General features: G+C 62.5%; 2 protein-coding genes across 7 annotated transcripts in view; one reads left to right on the top strand and one right to left on the bottom strand.

Moving 5' to 3' along the window:
• Positions 1–2326: 2326 nt before the first annotated feature.
• AGPAT2 (1-acylglycerol-3-phosphate O-acyltransferase 2) lies at positions 2327–7911 on the top strand. The gene is made up of 6 exons (XM_008573208.1): positions 2327–2398; positions 3157–3409; positions 4063–4238; positions 4460–4555; positions 6117–6189; positions 7129–7911. The coding sequence occupies exons 1-6, from the start codon at positions 2327–2329 to the stop codon at positions 7302–7304; spliced, it is 846 nt and encodes a 281-aa protein (XP_008571430.1). The 3' UTR covers positions 7305–7911.
• Positions 7912–8596: 685 nt separating this feature from the next.
• Positions 8597–15076, bottom strand: part of EGFL7 (EGF-like-domain, multiple 7) — a 10046-nt gene continuing 3566 nt past the window's right edge. Inside the window, exons 1-9 of one of the 6 annotated variants that reach the window (XM_008573196.1) lie at positions 12973–13121; positions 12680–12798; positions 12317–12433; positions 11160–11275; positions 10921–11016; positions 10580–10744; positions 9897–9961; positions 9169–9331; positions 8881–8987 (exon numbers count right to left, since the gene is read on the bottom strand). In XM_008573196.1, coding sequence (XP_008571418.1) covers positions 8965–8987; positions 9169–9331; positions 9897–9961; positions 10580–10744; positions 10921–11016; positions 11160–11275; positions 12317–12433; positions 12680–12762 — 828 coding nt within the window. In that variant the 5' untranslated portion in view covers positions 12763–12798; positions 12973–13121 and the 3' untranslated portion in view covers positions 8881–8964. Of the gene's footprint in view, positions 8988–9168; positions 9332–9896; positions 9962–10579; positions 10745–10920; positions 11017–11159; positions 11276–11709; positions 11855–12316; positions 12434–12679; positions 12799–12972; positions 13122–15076 lie in introns of those variants that run through there. The other 5 variants (XM_008573195.1, XM_008573198.1, XM_008573197.1 and 2 more) reach the window with 5 other exon arrangements.

The following is a 15076-nucleotide window of genomic DNA, read 5'->3' as shown; positions in this document are numbered from 1 at the left end:
CTTTTAAAGAAAACCTTGAAAATACCGGACATTATGGGAGGGAAAAACTGGCGCCCTGTGTGTGCCACCTGCAGATGAGGACATTTCCAGTCTTTTTTCAGTTCTGAGGATGCGCCTTTCTTGCGGCCACACTGGCTGAGCTGTCAAGAATGTGACTGTTTGTGAAGTTCTAGAGCACATGCTGCCCCATCGGCCATGGTTTCCTGTTGCCCTGGGGGGTCCATGCTGTCTGTGCGTGTCTGGCTGTCCCAAAGGACTAAGGGCTCCCCACTGGGGCTGGCAGGTGGCGGGAAAGGCAGGCTGCATGCTGGGCTGAAGGTTCACGTGGGATCTTTGACAGTTCAAACAAGAGTAACGGTGTGTGACCAGCCCCTCCCCTTGGAAAGTCCAGCTACCGAGAGGGAGAAAGGCAGGCTCTGGAGGTGGGTCGTGCGGGTGCTGTGCAGTGTGAGTGCTCTTAATGCTGCTAACCGCACACTTCAAGACGGCTGAAATAGTCAAATTAAAATGGGACCTGCAGCGGTGCCACCAGCAGAGGGAGCCATTGCCCGTCTCTGGACGTGGCCTGAGACCTTCCCCAGCAGTTGGACATGGAAGTGCGGGGTCTGTACTGTAGCTGCTGTTGTGAGCGGCGCTGCCGCTGCCGCTGTCACTCGCCCCGGGCCGGGGAGGAAGGCGCTCTCGTTTGTCTGCATTCCACTGATCCGAGTGAGCTGGGATGTTTTCCTCGTTTAGTGGACACTTATGGTGTTTTCTTCTGTGTGAGTTGTCTGCTTGCATCTCCTTGTCCCCTTCTGTCCTCCCAGTGATCCAAGGAGCTGCATTTTGCTGGTGGGAAAACTGAGTGAAGCAGCCTGCCGGGTCTCCCAGCAGGCGTCCAGGGTCTGCAGCATGGGCCCGCCCCCGGGTGGGATGGGATGGAGGGCAGGCCTGGCCTGGATCCAGGGAAGGACCGCTGCTCTAATCATCAGGGTTAACCACTGCCTTCCTGAGACTCAGTTTCCCCATCTGCCACCTGGGGTAATAAGAGTTGTCCTTCCCACTGGAGCTCAGTGCTAAGAGAGCTGCAGCTGGTCAAGTCTGGTTTTCAGCCCCAGAGGAGGCAGATCCAGAGAGCCAGGAAGTGAAGTGGAGGTGCTGGGGCTGCGCGAGGGGAGGGGAGCTGGCCTTTGGTGGGAGCAGAGTTTCAGTTTGGGAAGACGGAAAGGTTCCGGAGACGGATGGGGGCGGGGGCTGCACACCACATTACTGCACTTAATGCTGCTGCGCAGGGCTCTCGCACGCTAGTCCATTTCCTGTTGCTTTCAACAGACCACCGGAAACTGGGTAGTTCATAAAGAAATGAATGTTATCTCTTATAGTTTTGGAGGCCGGGAAGTCCAAAGTTGAGGGGTCGCGTCTGGTGAGGGCCTCCTTGGTGGGGGCTGCGTGCAGTCGGTCACCTGGCGAGGGCGAGTCCATGTGCTCCTTCCTGTCCTTACGCAGTCCCCGGTCTACTCTGATAACTGCTAAACCATTGAGTGGGTTAATCCATTCACAAGGGCCAAGCCCTCGTGATCCAGTCACCTCCGAAAAGCCCCATCTTTCAAATGCCATACTGGGGATTAACTTCTTTTTTTTTTTTTCTTTCCTTTTTGTCTTTTTTACTGACCGGCAATGGGATCGCAACCATCGGTGTTGCGCCCACACCGCGCTCAGCCAGTGAGCGGGAACCGGTCTCCACATGGGATCCGAACCCTCGGCGGGAGCGCTGCCACCCTCCCAAGCGGCGCACTCTCCAGTGTGCCACCGGGCCGGCCCTGGGGATTAACTTCTGACGTGAGCGTTGGAGAGGACAGACATTCAAAGATGTAAATTGTGTGTTCTGTGTACTTTACCACAACTTAAAAATAAGTCTGGCGTTGAGTGAAAGACCCAGCTCTGAATCTCTGCTCTGCCATTTATTTATTTATTTATTATTTTTTTAAAAAGATGACCAGTAAGGGGATCTTATCCCTTGACTTGGTGTTGTCAGCACCACGCTCTCCCAAGTGAGCCATGGGCCGGCCCTTCTGCTCTGCCATTTAGAGCTGGCTCTGGGACACTGGGTAGTTACTTAACCTCATCTGTATAAAGGGTATCCCTCCCTTTCCCTCTGGACTATTGAGGGGATCAGATGATTGGGGGGCACTAATCTGTATGGCGAGTGGAGGAGTTCTGGGGTCAGGAGCCCTCGGTCCATGGGCCAGTATGTCGCCCTGCCTCCTGCCACCTGCATGTGATGGGAAGGACCCAGGGGCCCTGCTGGGAGTCTCAGAGTGAACTCACACCTTGGGGCCCCGTCGTCATGCAAGCCAACCCCCTAATGGGCAGCTGTCCTGCCCCAGATGTGCCCAAAGCTTCCCAGGCAGACCGGAGGGTGAGGCCACCCTCTCTCTGTGCTCCCCTGACCCAGCCAGCGCCCGTGGACGTGATCCCCTGGACGATTAGGGCTGGTGCAGGCCCCTCAGACGTGCCTGGTCCCAGCCATTAAGTGCTGCAGGGAGGAGGCCACCTGAGTTTGTGGGTGCTCCAGGGCAGCCCCCAGTGGGGCTGGCCACCCCTGCTGCAGGGTGGAGGCGCTGTGGCTTCCAGGCCCCCCACCAGGACCCGCTCACAGCCTCGCTCAGCTCTGTGCTCTGGTGTGACCTGGAGTGAGTCACTTAACCTTTCTTGGTCCACTTCTTCTTGTGAGAAAAGTCTGGGACAGTCTGTAGGACAGGGTGAGGGTAAAAGCGACCTCCAGTGTGTCCGGCCAGGGCGGGTCTCGGCTACAGTGACTTTTCCCAGCATTCCAGAAACAAACTTCAGCTCCTTGCAAAGGTCTCACTTGGCTTTGGCACTTTCTTCCTGATGTGGCTTGTCTTGAGGGGATGGTCACTTCCTCAGCCGGGTATCCTCCCCCAGGGCGTGGGGGGGGCCGGCCTCCTCTGCAGGGGTGCAGGGACCTCTCTGGCCCTGTGTTGAGCCCTTCATCGCTGACACAAGTGAGAACCACCCCGCCCCCTTCCAGCTGGGCCCCCACATGGCTCGCAGACATCCCCCTCTGGGAGGGCCCAGCAAGCAGGGCTGTGGGGGGAGGGCCAGGCAGCCCTGGGAAGTGGAAGGCGTCCTCCACGCCAGGCGACCTGCCTCCAGGGTCCTGCTCATGTCCGTGTCAGCTGGGTTGGGGAGCTGGGCCCCGGGGTTTCTGCCCATGCTGGGGTCTCCTTCACCCACCCCCCACACCTCTGCTCACTGCCGCCTTCCCACCTTAGCATCATCAGCTGGTTCATGCGAACCTTCAAGTACATCTACGGCCTCCGCTTCGAGGTGCAGGGCCGGCCGAAGCTGGAGGTGGACAAGCCCTGTGTCATCATCTCCAACCACCAGAGCATCCTGGACATGATGGGTAGGCCGTGCCCCCCGCGCAGCCCCGGGGAGGGTGGGGGAGGTGGGATGGCTGCAGGGAGGTTGAAGCTGATCCAGATGAGCTGGGGGCAGGGGGCCTGTGCGTCCCTCCAGCCCACCTAGAGCTGGGTAATGAAGGCGAGGAAGCCACCCTGCCTGGTGCTGGGCGCGGGGCTCGCACACCGTCATGGCTGGAGCCTGTCCAGCAGTGCCCCAGGGGCCCAGCGACTTGCCCAGGTAGCCAGCAGGAGGGCAGGACTCCCCCAGACCTGCTAGAGGTCAGTCGAGGCACAGGGCCCGACTCCCTCCTCCTCGGGGAGGGGCCCGGCTGGGCTTTGAGGCTGTCAGTACTGTTTTCCTATCTCTGTCTGTCTCTCTATCTCTGTCTGTCTCTCTCTGTGTCTCTGTCTCTGTTGTCTCTCTGTCTCTATTCTCTGTCTATCTCTGTTTCTGTGTCTCTGTCTCTGTTGTCTGTCTGTCTCCAGTTCTGTCTCTCTGTGTTCTTTGTCTCTCTTTCTCTGTCTCTGTTCGTCTCCATCTGTCTCCGTCTGTCTCTGTCTCCATCTCCATCTGTCTCCGTCTCTATCTCTGTGTGTCTCTGTTCTCTCTCTGTCCCTGTGTCCATCTCTGTCTCTGTCTCTGGCATCCGCGCAGGCCTCATGGAGATCCTCCCCAAGCGCTGTGTGCAGATCGCCAAGCGGGAGCTGCTCTTCACGGGGCCCGTGGGCCTCATCATGTACCTGGGGGGCGTCTTCTTCATCAACCGGCAGCGCTCCAGCACCGCCGTGACCGTCATGGCCAACCTGGGCGAGCGGATGGTGCGGGAGAATGTGAGTTACCAGGCCGGGCACTGGGCGCAGGGCCTCTGTTTTGGCAGAAACACTCTTCATTGGTGCGTCTGCTGCAGATTGCCCACAGAAGTCAGGGGGGGTGCTCCAGGCTGTTGGGGGGTATCTGCTGAGAGGTGGGCTTCCCGGGGTGTGTGACCTCCCTGGGGCGGCCCCAGGCCGTGGGGGATGCCCAGGCGGCAGCCAGCTCCTCTCCCCTGCAGCTCAAAGTGTGGATCTATCCCGAGGGCACACGTAATGACAACGGGGACCTGCTGCCTTTTAAGAAAGGCGCCTTCTATCTGGCCATCCAGACCCAGGTAGGCCAGGGCCTTGCCTGCCCAGGGTGGGCAGGGGGCGGGGAGCGGTCCAGGTGACTGCCTCGCCAGCTGGGGACCACTGCCACTCAGGGACCTCCTCCCACTGGGTGAGGAACAGGGCCTCACTGCTCCCTCCAGCACCTGGCTCCTGACCTGCTCGGGAGGGCAGCCCCTGGGCCCTTCACCCACCCTGAGTGGTTAGGACTGGCACCCAGTCAGGCTCGAGTGGCCAGCTGCACTTGGCAGGCACCTGAGTGCCCGGTGCCAGCATCCCCACCTAGCGGCCGGCTGTTTGCTGGTGCTAATGCTCATTAAGTGCTGCAGCACCCTGTTGGGGGTGTTGGGGAGTGGGTGGCGGGTCGGGCCAAAGTGTGGCTTGGGGAGAGCGAACTGTGAGCTCGTCTTTGGACTTGGGACTTTTCTGGTCCTCAGTGTCCCGGGGGGCAGGGCAGTCTGGGTGAAGGGGTGGCACCAGGTGGGCCGAGGATGTGTCTCCCAGTGGGCGAACGGCATCCCGTCCCACCCCTGCTACTGTGCTGGGAGACTCCTGTCAGGGGAATGCCCTTGTCGGGGCTCAGGGGAAAGGCTTTCATCCTGCCCGACTGGGGTTGCGGCAGGGCAGGGGTCTCAGCTCTGATGGGTGCCTCTGTTGCCCCTGGTGCCCGGCCGTGTGCCAGGCAGGTGTGCTCTCCTCCCAAGACTCCCCGCTAATGCCATGGGGGTGGGGGGCCCCAGCCAGGGCAGATGTTGTAGGCTTTGATCCCAGCTCTGCCCACAACGAGCCCCTGTTCCCTGGGCCTGTGGCCCTCTAGCCATGGGGTGAGGGGCACACGCGCAGGCTAGAGGCTGATGTCACTTCCCCTTGGCCTGTGGGCGGCAGTGGGGGAGGGGGCTGTAGTTGGGTCTGGGAAAGAGGAGACAGGTGGTTGTGATGGGGTGGGGGCAGTGGCAACCTCAGCCAGGAAGCTGGGCGTCCTTTCCTGCCACCACCACCCCGCTCCCCACCCCTCCCCCCAGGCCTGCTGGTGACCCCAGGGTTCCCTGACCTCCTCAGGTTAATGATTATCCCCAGGTGCCACTTGTCACACTTGGATTTGACCCTGGTGTCTTCCAGGAGCACCAGTGGGCTCTGCCCCCTCCCCTGGCTAGAGCTGCCCCTACTTGGGGGTGAGGATGGGAAGAGAGGGGTGGGCTGGGAAGACCTTGGTAACCTCTTCCAGCTAAACTGGGCGGGGCCTTGCCCCCTGGCTAAATTTATGGGCCAGTGGGGGTAGGGACAAGGACAGATGTCAATCAGACAAACACATATAGTAGCCCTGGAAGGCTTCCTGGAGGAGGTGAGTGAAGCTGTGCAGGATGAGTTTATGGAACTCCGGGCCACTCCGGGGCCTGACAGGTGTCCCAGGCTGAGGGGTCAGGGTGTGGAAGGCCCTGAGGGGGACAGCCACAAGGATTCCTGCAACCAGCCCAGGTGGGAGCAGGGGGCAGCGTGGCCAGGCTCCCCCGCGAGCTCGTCCTGGGGTGAGAGTGGGCCCGGCCACCTGCATCTCCCCGTCCGCAGGTGCCCATCATCCCCGTGGTGTACTCTTCTCTCTCCTCCTTCTACAACTGCAAGACGAAGCTCTTCACCTCAGGTACGCCCCATGTGCGCACTCGGTGCACGGGACTGGGCCAGGGTAGCTGTCATCTCAGGTGTTCCCGTGAGCCCTCCTGTGCCACACGGTGGCCGTTCGGTGGGAGAACTAGTGAATGATCAGTCAGTCTCGAGTCCTGGCCTTGCTTCATATCCTCAGTTCTTCCCAGCGGCCCTGTGAGGTGGGTGGTGGTGGGCCCATTTTTCAGATGAGGAAACGTAGGCTCTATGAAGGTGGGTTGGGTGCCCAAGTTCACATGGGTGGGCCCAGGCTGTGCACCCAGCTCAGGGGACCTGAGGCAGCCTCTTTCTGCGCTGGAGGGTGGGCTTCTCAGCCTGCACGTCCAGGCCCGACTTCACACCTGGGTAGCCCAGCACCCAATGGCCACAGAGCCTGGGGCCTCTGCCCTGACCCTGCACGTGGGCACCTGGTGCCAGGTGGAAAGGTGGGGTCAGAGGGTGAGTCCTCACAGGCACCTAAACTACCATGGGGGATAGAAGTCCAACAGTGGGGTGGGGGCTGATCGGGAAGGGGGCCAAGGGAACTTTCTAGGAGTGGAAATACCCTGTGTCATGGGTGGTGGCTACAGGGACATACAGAGTTGTCCAAGCCCACTGAGCACATACTCAGGAGCCGGGTGTTTTGAGTCAATATGATCTCCATTAAAAATGAACCCACCAGGGGCTGGCCCCTTAGCTCGGTTGGTTAGAGCACAGTGTTAGAACACCAAGGTCAAAGGTTCAGATTGCCCAGATCCCCCATATTAGCCAGCTGCCAAAGTAAATAAGTAGCCCACCAAGGCCAGGGTGTCCGGGGGAAGAGCCCAGTCCAGGATGGGCCTCAGAAGGCTTCCAGGGAAGGGGCCGTGGGTGGCCTGGGGCAAGGAGAGGGCAGTGGGCACGGTGCACCCTCCCAGTGCTGACACCTTCCCCCTCACAGGGACAATCAGGGTGCAGGTGCTGGATGCCATCCCCACCGGCGGCCTCACTGTGGCTGACGTGCCCAAGCTCATGGACACCTGCCACCAGGCCATGAGGAGCACCTTCTTCCGCATATCCAAGATGCCCCAGGAGAACGGGGCCACCACGGGGCCTGGTGTCCAGCCAGTCCAGTAGCCCAGGCCATGGGGGTGAGGGGCAGGACCCGGGTGAGAGCAGGCAGGAGGCAGAAGGCTAGAGAATGAACACAGGGACACCCCCTGCCACCCCGGCTGCCCAATATCACTGTGCCCAGCTGCCCGGCTCCCCTGGCTTGCATTTAGGCCCTGGATGCAGGAAGCCCCTAATGTCACCACTCTCAGATCCAGACCCCTAATGCCCCTGGACCTGCCCCAGGCTCGGAGCACAGGGGCTTGCCCACCGTCGTCCCTCCAGTGTCTGGGGTGATGGAAGAACAGACCGTGGTCCGCAGTGGGCTGAGCCAAAGAGCCTTGGGACAGGCCAGGGGCTGAGGCCCACGCGCCTGCCCTGGCTGTGCTCCCCGGTCTGGCTGCTGAGGGCCTGCTGTGGTGCAGAGTCAGGCTCGGGTCTGGGTCACGCCTGCATCGGCTCTCAGGGAGAGGAGAGGGCACCAGGAAGAGAGTGCCAGGACCCCCAGCCTCACGAAGCCTGGACCACAGGGAGCCAGAAAGTGGGGTCTGCCACTCCCACCGCCCTGAGGACCGTCTGCGGAGTTAGTGCTGCACTCGGCTGTTATTTTTTATAAACAAACTCTTGGAGGTGCCTGGTGAGCTGTGGTCACTCACAGAAGGTGGGCAGGGGCTACCTCAGGCCTCTAGCCAGGGATGCAGGGTGCCAAGGGTGGAGGAGCCTGACAGCGCGTGGCAGACTTCTAGGCAGCCTGTGCCCCACCCTCCCCAGGGGACCCCCACCAGTATTACCTTCCAGGGGCAGGTCTATGCTCACCCTATAATACTCAGTGTGTGGGGGGGTGTCCACCTAATCAAGGGGACTGGGCATGCCCAAGGCCCCTGTGGGCACAGCACTAGGAGGCTGAAGATCTGCTCTTTGGCCTCTGGCTGGGGGTGGAGCCAACTTGTCACGGGAGAAAGCTGTCTCTGAGGCCTCGCGGAACTCCTTTTGGAAATGGGGCACCCAGGCCCATGGTGCACCGGGAGCCCCACTCCCTGCTTCCCCCGCCCCACCCACCAGCCAGCAGGTGGCAGTGTGTCTGGTGGGAAAGCCAGAAGGTTTGGGCACTGTCCCCCTGTGCTGAGCAGAGACGCCTGTTCCTAGCTCCCGCAGTCCATCCATTGACACAAAAGCTCAAGTCTCATTTTATTCTGACAAAGATCCGGGGACAGGCCCCCACCCCTTCTCCTAAAGCCAGAAGGTTTGGGCACTGTCCCCCTGTGCTGAGCAGAGACGCCTGTTCCTAGCTCCCCCAGTCCATCCATTGACACAAAAGCTCAAGTCTCATTTTATTCTGACAAAGATCCGGGGACAGGCCCCCACCCCTTCTCCCGGCAGACTGCCCAGTGAGGACCACTGGTCCTGGGCTCTGTGTGGGAGCCCTCGTACCTTCCCTCGGCCATGAGCACCAGGCCCTGGAAAGCTCTCCAGGGGTTGCCAGGGGTGGATTCACGCAGAGGTCCCCAACCCTCCCACCACCTGAGTCCCAGGAGTCTTGAGTAAGAGCCCTTCTGGCCTCCTGCTCAGTCACCGCCAGGAGTGGCATCTGGGCTCTAGCATGTCAGGGAGGGCTGCAGGGCAGAGTGGGGAGGGGTGGGGTGCAGGCTCAGTCCAGCCTGGGGTGAGGGGTCCTGGGCTGGGCCAATCACAGCTCCTTCTTGCAGGAGCCTAGGGGTGGAGAAGGGGACTAAGGTCAGAGATCATGCTCCCCACAGCCTTCCATCCCAACCAGATCTGCCCCTGGCCTGTGGCAGCCCCGCGTAGCACAGACGGGCCCCAGACCTGGACAGGGGGATGGGATCTTGGGCTCCCCAGCAGAGGAGAGCTTGTGGGTGGGGTGGGCACTCACAGGACCCTAGCTGCTCCTCCAGGAAGGAGATCTGCTCACTTAGAGAGTCGATGCGGTCCAGCTGCTGGAAGGAGTGGGCCAGGAGGCTGCCCGGGTCGGGGAGCCCGTGCTCCAGGGCCCGTGAGGCCAGGCTGTGCAGCGGAGCCAGCACCAGCTGCAGCTTCTGTGGGGAAGGGCCTGTGTGACCCTGGGTCAGCCCCTACCCCTCTGTTCCCCAAGAATTTAAGGAGAGTTGCTTAAAGAATGGCCAGGGTGGTCTGCAAAGCCCCAGACCCAGCTTGAGCTGCAGGGCTCTGGAGGTCCACTAGAGGGAGCTGCCGAGCCCCAGCCCTGAGGCTGGAGGGTGCAGGTGGGCCTGGCCAGGGAGTCCCCAGGCCTTGGGGTCTCCAGCAGAGGACCGGGGGGGGGGGTGGACTGGAGCCTCTGAGGGGGTCTCTGAGCCAGTGGTTTAGGTGGGAGAAAGGCAAGAGCACTTTGTCCCGGTGTGGACAGAGGTGTGGGGGTGGGCCCTGAGGGAGGCCAAGCCTGGCTCTTGTCCTGGCGTGTCCCAGTCAATGTCTGGCTACCCTTGCCCGGCATGGAGTCCAGGCCAAGGGCCCCCTGGGCTGTCAGTAGCAAGGAAGCCCCCTCCCCTGGGACCACCCCCACAGAAACCCCACAACCATCCTGTGGGTGGGAACCACATCCCAGGAGACCTCAGGAGGCTGTGGGCCCCGCCCAGGCCTCACCTGCTCCAGCACATCTACCCTTGACCGCAGCCTCTGCACTTCCTCCTTCACTGCACTGTCCACTCCTGGGGGCAGATCCAGGCACTGGGTCAGGGCGGGCGGCTCCCCACCCCACTCCCCGAGGCTGGCCTCTTCTCCCAAGGGGGAGGCCTCCGGCCACTGCTCCAGCCCAGGGGGCAAAGCCCAGGAGGCTCAGGCTCAGGTCTGGACAACCCGCTGTCCACCAGGGGCTGGCCTGGAGGTCTTGGGGCATGTGGCTCTGGACCAACTCCACGCCACCCCTGCCCACCCTTCGGTGCCAGGGCTGGCCCGCTGATCCTCGCGGATGTCCATGCTGCGCTCCTGGTGCAGGGCTGCCGACGGCGCATTATTACTCACGGTACGAGTTTGAAGTGTCACAGCGCGTACCAAAAGTAATAATGACCCGTCACCAGCAAAGGTGCAGAGTCTCCAGGCTGCTGGGATGTGGAGATGAAGCCCTCTGGGCAACCCTTCCCACAGCGTCGTCAAGAAACTCCTTGGGGAAGAGCCCCCCACCCCCACCTTCTACCTGGAGTAGAGCTGGCCCGCCAGCATTTTCAGCTTGATGCCCCTCCATGCCTAGCACAGAGTCACAAGGTGATGCCCGCTACCCACCCATCTCCCCAGGCCAGACACAGCAGCCGGAGGGGGGGGAAGTTTACCTATCGTGGGGGTTGGGGCCACCCTGGGGGGCCCTCCTCTGGGCAAGCAGAGTGTCCTATCCGCAGATGGGCTGTGCCCCTCCCAACACTGGCACCAGTAACTGCCTGCGGTGTTCACACAGCGCTGGGGACAGCCACCCCCTCCTGAACTGCATTCATCCACATCTGCAGGAAATGGGGGTGTCAGCCAGGGCAGTGCCTGCAGAAGGTGGGGACCCACCCACACTGAATCCCCTGAAGACCCACCCATGAGTGGGCCACCCACACTGGCCAGCAGTGACCTCAGGACATGCAGGGAGGTGCTCAGAGGCCCCTTCCTGGGAGGGCAGAGCCAGGCTCACCTGTCTGGCAGGTGTCACCCTGCCACCCTGCAGGGCAGTGGCAGCGGCCTGGCTGGACACAGCTCCCTCCGTTCCGGCATGGCGGCTGGCATATTGCTGTGGGTGGAGGAGGCCTGTCACCAATTCAGGAGGGCAGCCAGGAAAGGGGGTGGTCTGTATGAGGAGGTGCTATGCTAGAGGTCTGGGGATGGGTTGCCATTGTAACTAACGCTGGGAGCTGGGAGGTCTGCTGCCCTCACCTGCTCCGCAGGCTCCGGGGAGCCCGGGGGTCCTCTTCCAGCCGGGGCAGCAGGCATAGTGAGGCCTGGCAGGGGCTGGCCCAGGGCTACGTCGGTAGGCGGTCCTATAGATGGTTCTGTGGGGTGGGTGGGGCAGCCCAGAGAGGCCCGATTTATGGGGGGGCCTCAGTGGATACCTCCAGGTCTCCCTGGGCCCAGGCTGGACCTCCTGCACCCTGATCTCCCTGTCTGCCAGCTCTGGGCACCTGGAGCCACTTCTCCCAGAGTGGAAAGGTCCCTCCAGTATGTGCCCAGAGGTCCTCACCCCCAAGCACAACAACGCGGGTCACTGGGCAAGCTGCCTCCCTGCCGGGCGCTTTGGTGTTAGGTGGGGCCCTGAAGTGTGGCAGGAAGCCCCGGCTGTGCCTGGCATGGAGCAGAGGTAGGGCCCAGCCTGTGTGTGCCACCGTGACCTGTGGAGCCTCCTGTTATAGGGGCATCTAGGCCCAGGGGTGGGGGCCATTTGCCTTGGTCACCCCTGCTCCTCCGTCCTCCCCTGGACTCTGGGCACCTGAAAGCTAAAGGTGTTCTCTTAGACCAGCTCTTCATGGACTTTCTGAGTTCAGGAGCCTCTGAAGTCTGGATTCCTCTGGCCCCTCTCCTGCACACCCCATGGCTGAGAATGGCGGACATGTGCCCCTCACGCTGGCACGCTAGGCCAGCAGGACATCCGAGGGTCTCTGTCTGTGCCTGTCAGGGCCATCATGGGGAGAGGACCAGGATGACTGACGCAGGCACAGGGAGGTGGCACCTTCCCAAGCAGATGAGAATGTGAGCCGGCAATGCTGGGGGAGGGGTGGGACAGGATGGGCGACCCTCTGAGCATGGGGGATGCCCTTGGACACGCTGTCCTTTCAAACGTATCAGGGGGTGAGAATGTGGATGGATTAGTGTTGGCGGTGATTACATAACACCCTTGGACTCAGACTGCTGTGGTGCAGACAGGCCACCTGGAGACGTCATCTGGCTCTGGCCTCGTTTTCCCATCTTGGGGTGAGGCGCCTGCGGGGTCCCCAGGGTTCACTACCAACAAGCAGGCTGGGGTGTGGCAGATGGGGGAGTCGGCCCGGGGCGGGGGGCAGGGGTTGGGTAGGCTTGGCGGTGGGTGGGGCACTCACCGGTATGTGCTGCAGGCCCGGTGCCCATCACAGGTGGTTAGGAAGGGCTGGTACACCCGCTGCACAAAGGACTCGGGGACAGGGCCCCTGGCTCCCCCGAAGGCACACACCCTGCGGCTATGGGGGGCAGGGCGGGCCAGGGGTCAGACATGGGGTCCCAGAGTCAGGACCCTTCCAGCCCTGGAACCTATGGGAGCCGAGAACATGGGGAAGGGGCTTCCTAGAGTTGCTGTTGGGCAGGACCCTCAGCAGGAGCCCACAGGGAATCCCCCTCAAGTATTGGGGGCTGCCTTGGGAAGGGTCTGAGGGCTTCTGGCCCCCACCCCTGCCACCCCAGCACCAGAGGCCCAAGCCCTGGCTCACCTGGGCCGGTAGAGGTGGTGTTCGGTGCCACCCACTGCCAGCACCAGAAACCACACCAGAAGTAGCTCCTGGGAGCCCCACATGGTCTCCAGGTGGGACGGCCTTCTCCTCTAGGTGGCCTGGGCATAAAGCAGGACCCTGTGAGTTCCCCTGCAGACCCCCTTCAACTCAGCCTCTGGTGAAGTCTGGCCCATGTCTGCTCAGTGAGCCGCTGTGCAGCAGAGAGCCTGCTCGGGCAGTGCCGGCCCTCCCCTCCCTCCAGCCCACCTCTATGAGCCAGGCTGGCCCCTCACCAGCCACTGACAGCAGGGCCGGGGTCCACGGGAGGGATCTTGTGGCAGGAGGCACCTGGACCCTGCTGGGCTCAGTCTGGGCCAGAGCCCCAAGAGCACCTGAGGTCCAGGAAAGCCAACTCGGGGACGTTGGGTCAAGGAGAGTGTCAGGACTGTCTCCCTCTCTGTGCTGGTTTCACGGCAGGGCAGGGGCCAACTTGCACCCCACTTGGTCTGCAAACGGGGTGTTAGTGGGCAGAGCAGGAACCCAGCCTAGCCGGGAGCTTGCCCAGTGGTGCCCTCTGAACTTATTGTCCTCATCTGCCAACGTGGAGCCCGCCCCAAGGGCAGCTGGGGGTCTCTGCCGGGGGTGCAGGTGTCCGGCACATCAGCAGCTGCTCACCAGGCAGGAGCCAGCATGGGCTGTGCACATTCTTTGAGACCACAGGGAGGGGGCTGCATTTTGGAGGCGGGTGCTTCGAGTCTGGAATGTGTGTGCAAATGGCCTCCAGAGCTCCCCAGACAGGGGCCCCACTGGGTCCCCCACATTACCTGGGGGGGCAGGTAATGGCGCAGTCCCCCAGCATGCCATTGGAGCTGATCTCCAGCCCTGTCCTGGCTGTGGGGTGGGAGCCAGGGAGGTGGGTGAGGCTTCCTGGGAATGTGAGAAACCCTTGCCCAGAATTAATGGTCTGTGACGATGTTGAGGGACCTGCAGAGGGGGGGAGGGGGAGGCGAGGTGTCTGTGAAGCTAGTTTTTGTCCAGCATGTAGACGGGGGTCCAGGGATCTGGCAAGTGCCCCCCATGCTCCTGGGGCCCCATTCGGGCCTCTCATGGGTGCTTCCCAAAGGGTCAGGTCCCCCCCAGGTGGGGTGCCCCAGCCCTGCAGGGCCCCCAGCGGGAAAGGGCAGAAGACAGGTGAGGGTGAGGCCTGGGGCAAAGCCGTCCCCTTATCTGGGACTCTGTTTCCTCAAAGACACCACTGGGGTCTGAGGCCCCTCCTCCAGCTGACAGTGGTCCTGTGAACAGTTACTGAGCCCGGCATGCTCACCAAGCCCCGCCATGGGGAGAGCGGTCCCATGCCCGCCTCCCACTATCACTGGGGGAGGGGGGTCCTTCCTGCAGGGCAGGGTACGAGTTGCTGAGGGCAGCTGAGGTGTCAGGACTTGGTTTGGGGGCACGGGGGCATCATAGCAGTTTCCGGGCAGGGGTTTGTCCTGCCTGTCAGAGCTGGCTGGGATGAACTCTAGGGGTGGGCCTGGCAGCCCAGGTAAGAGTCATAATGGTGGGGGCAGGTGGCCAGCAGACTCAGGTAGCCTGGGGTGGGCAGGGGGATGACAGAGTTCCACAGACCCCGTGCCCACTCCCACTGGGCCGCGGGGGAGATGTGACCGCCCTCTGATGGCTCTTGGCAAATAACCATGCACCCACCCTCCCTATCGTTGAAAGCTGTTAGAAAGGGGACAGCGCTTAAAAAGCAGAGGCTCAGTTTTGGAAAGTCACGCTTTTCCCCAAGGCCAGAGGGGGCAACCCCGTTGGCTTTACTGTTGCAGCCACGATTGGGGCCAAGCCAGGGCCTCCAGGCGCATCAGCAGTAATGTCCCTGTCCCTTCCGCGCGGCACCGTGGGCCCTGCCGCCGCCGCCAGGAAGGCCGGGTCCGCAGAGGAGGGGCCTGGTTCCGCTGCCAGGCACTGGCCCGGGTCCCCCTCCCAGCAGGAGAGGGTGCTTCGAACGTCAGGGCCCGCGGGGGAGGGGCGCAGGGGCGAAGTGAGACGGGCGGACAAGAGGGACTCACTGGGGGCGCGTCCTCTCCAGTGACCCCCGCCCCCTGCCCGCTGCACGACAGGCTGCGTGGGGGTGGGAGTGAGGGTGGAGTGTGACAGACCCCCCAAGACGGCTCGGCTGGACTGGGCGGCGGGGCCGGGGTCCTCGAGGCCCCGAGTCAGACCCTGGGGACCCGCAGGGCACGGATCGGGGTGAGGGTCTGCGGCGCCCCCCGCCCCCGCGGGACCCGGCCCGCGGCGCCGCGGTCACCAGCAGGGGGAGCCGTTTCCCGACGCCGCGGGCCCATTCTCCGGACCCGGCGCAGCACCGCGGCCGGGGGTGGCGCGGCCCCCGCGCGC

Source organism: Galeopterus variegatus, unplaced genomic scaffold, assembly GCF_000696425.1.
Source record: "Galeopterus variegatus unplaced genomic scaffold, G_variegatus-3.0.2 Scaffold889, whole genome shotgun sequence".
In the NCBI taxonomy this organism is placed as follows: Eukaryota; Metazoa; Chordata; class Mammalia; order Dermoptera; family Cynocephalidae; genus Galeopterus; species Galeopterus variegatus.
Note: the sequence above shows the minus strand (reverse complement) of the source record. Positions and strands in the feature narration are given on the sequence as shown.

Excerpts from the sequence above, each read along its gene's own strand:
- AGPAT2 (XM_008573208.1), top strand. The coding sequence starts at position 2,327 with ATGCAAGCCAACCCCCTAATGGGCAGCTGTCCTGCCCCAGATGTGCCC. Across the intron at positions 3,410-4,062 it reads GAGCATCCTGGACATGATGG|GCCTCATGGAGATCCTCCCC; the intron begins GTAGGCCGTGCC and ends GCATCCGCGCAG. Across the intron at positions 4,556-6,116 it reads ATCTGGCCATCCAGACCCAG|GTGCCCATCATCCCCGTGGT; the intron begins GTAGGCCAGGGC and ends CCCCGTCCGCAG.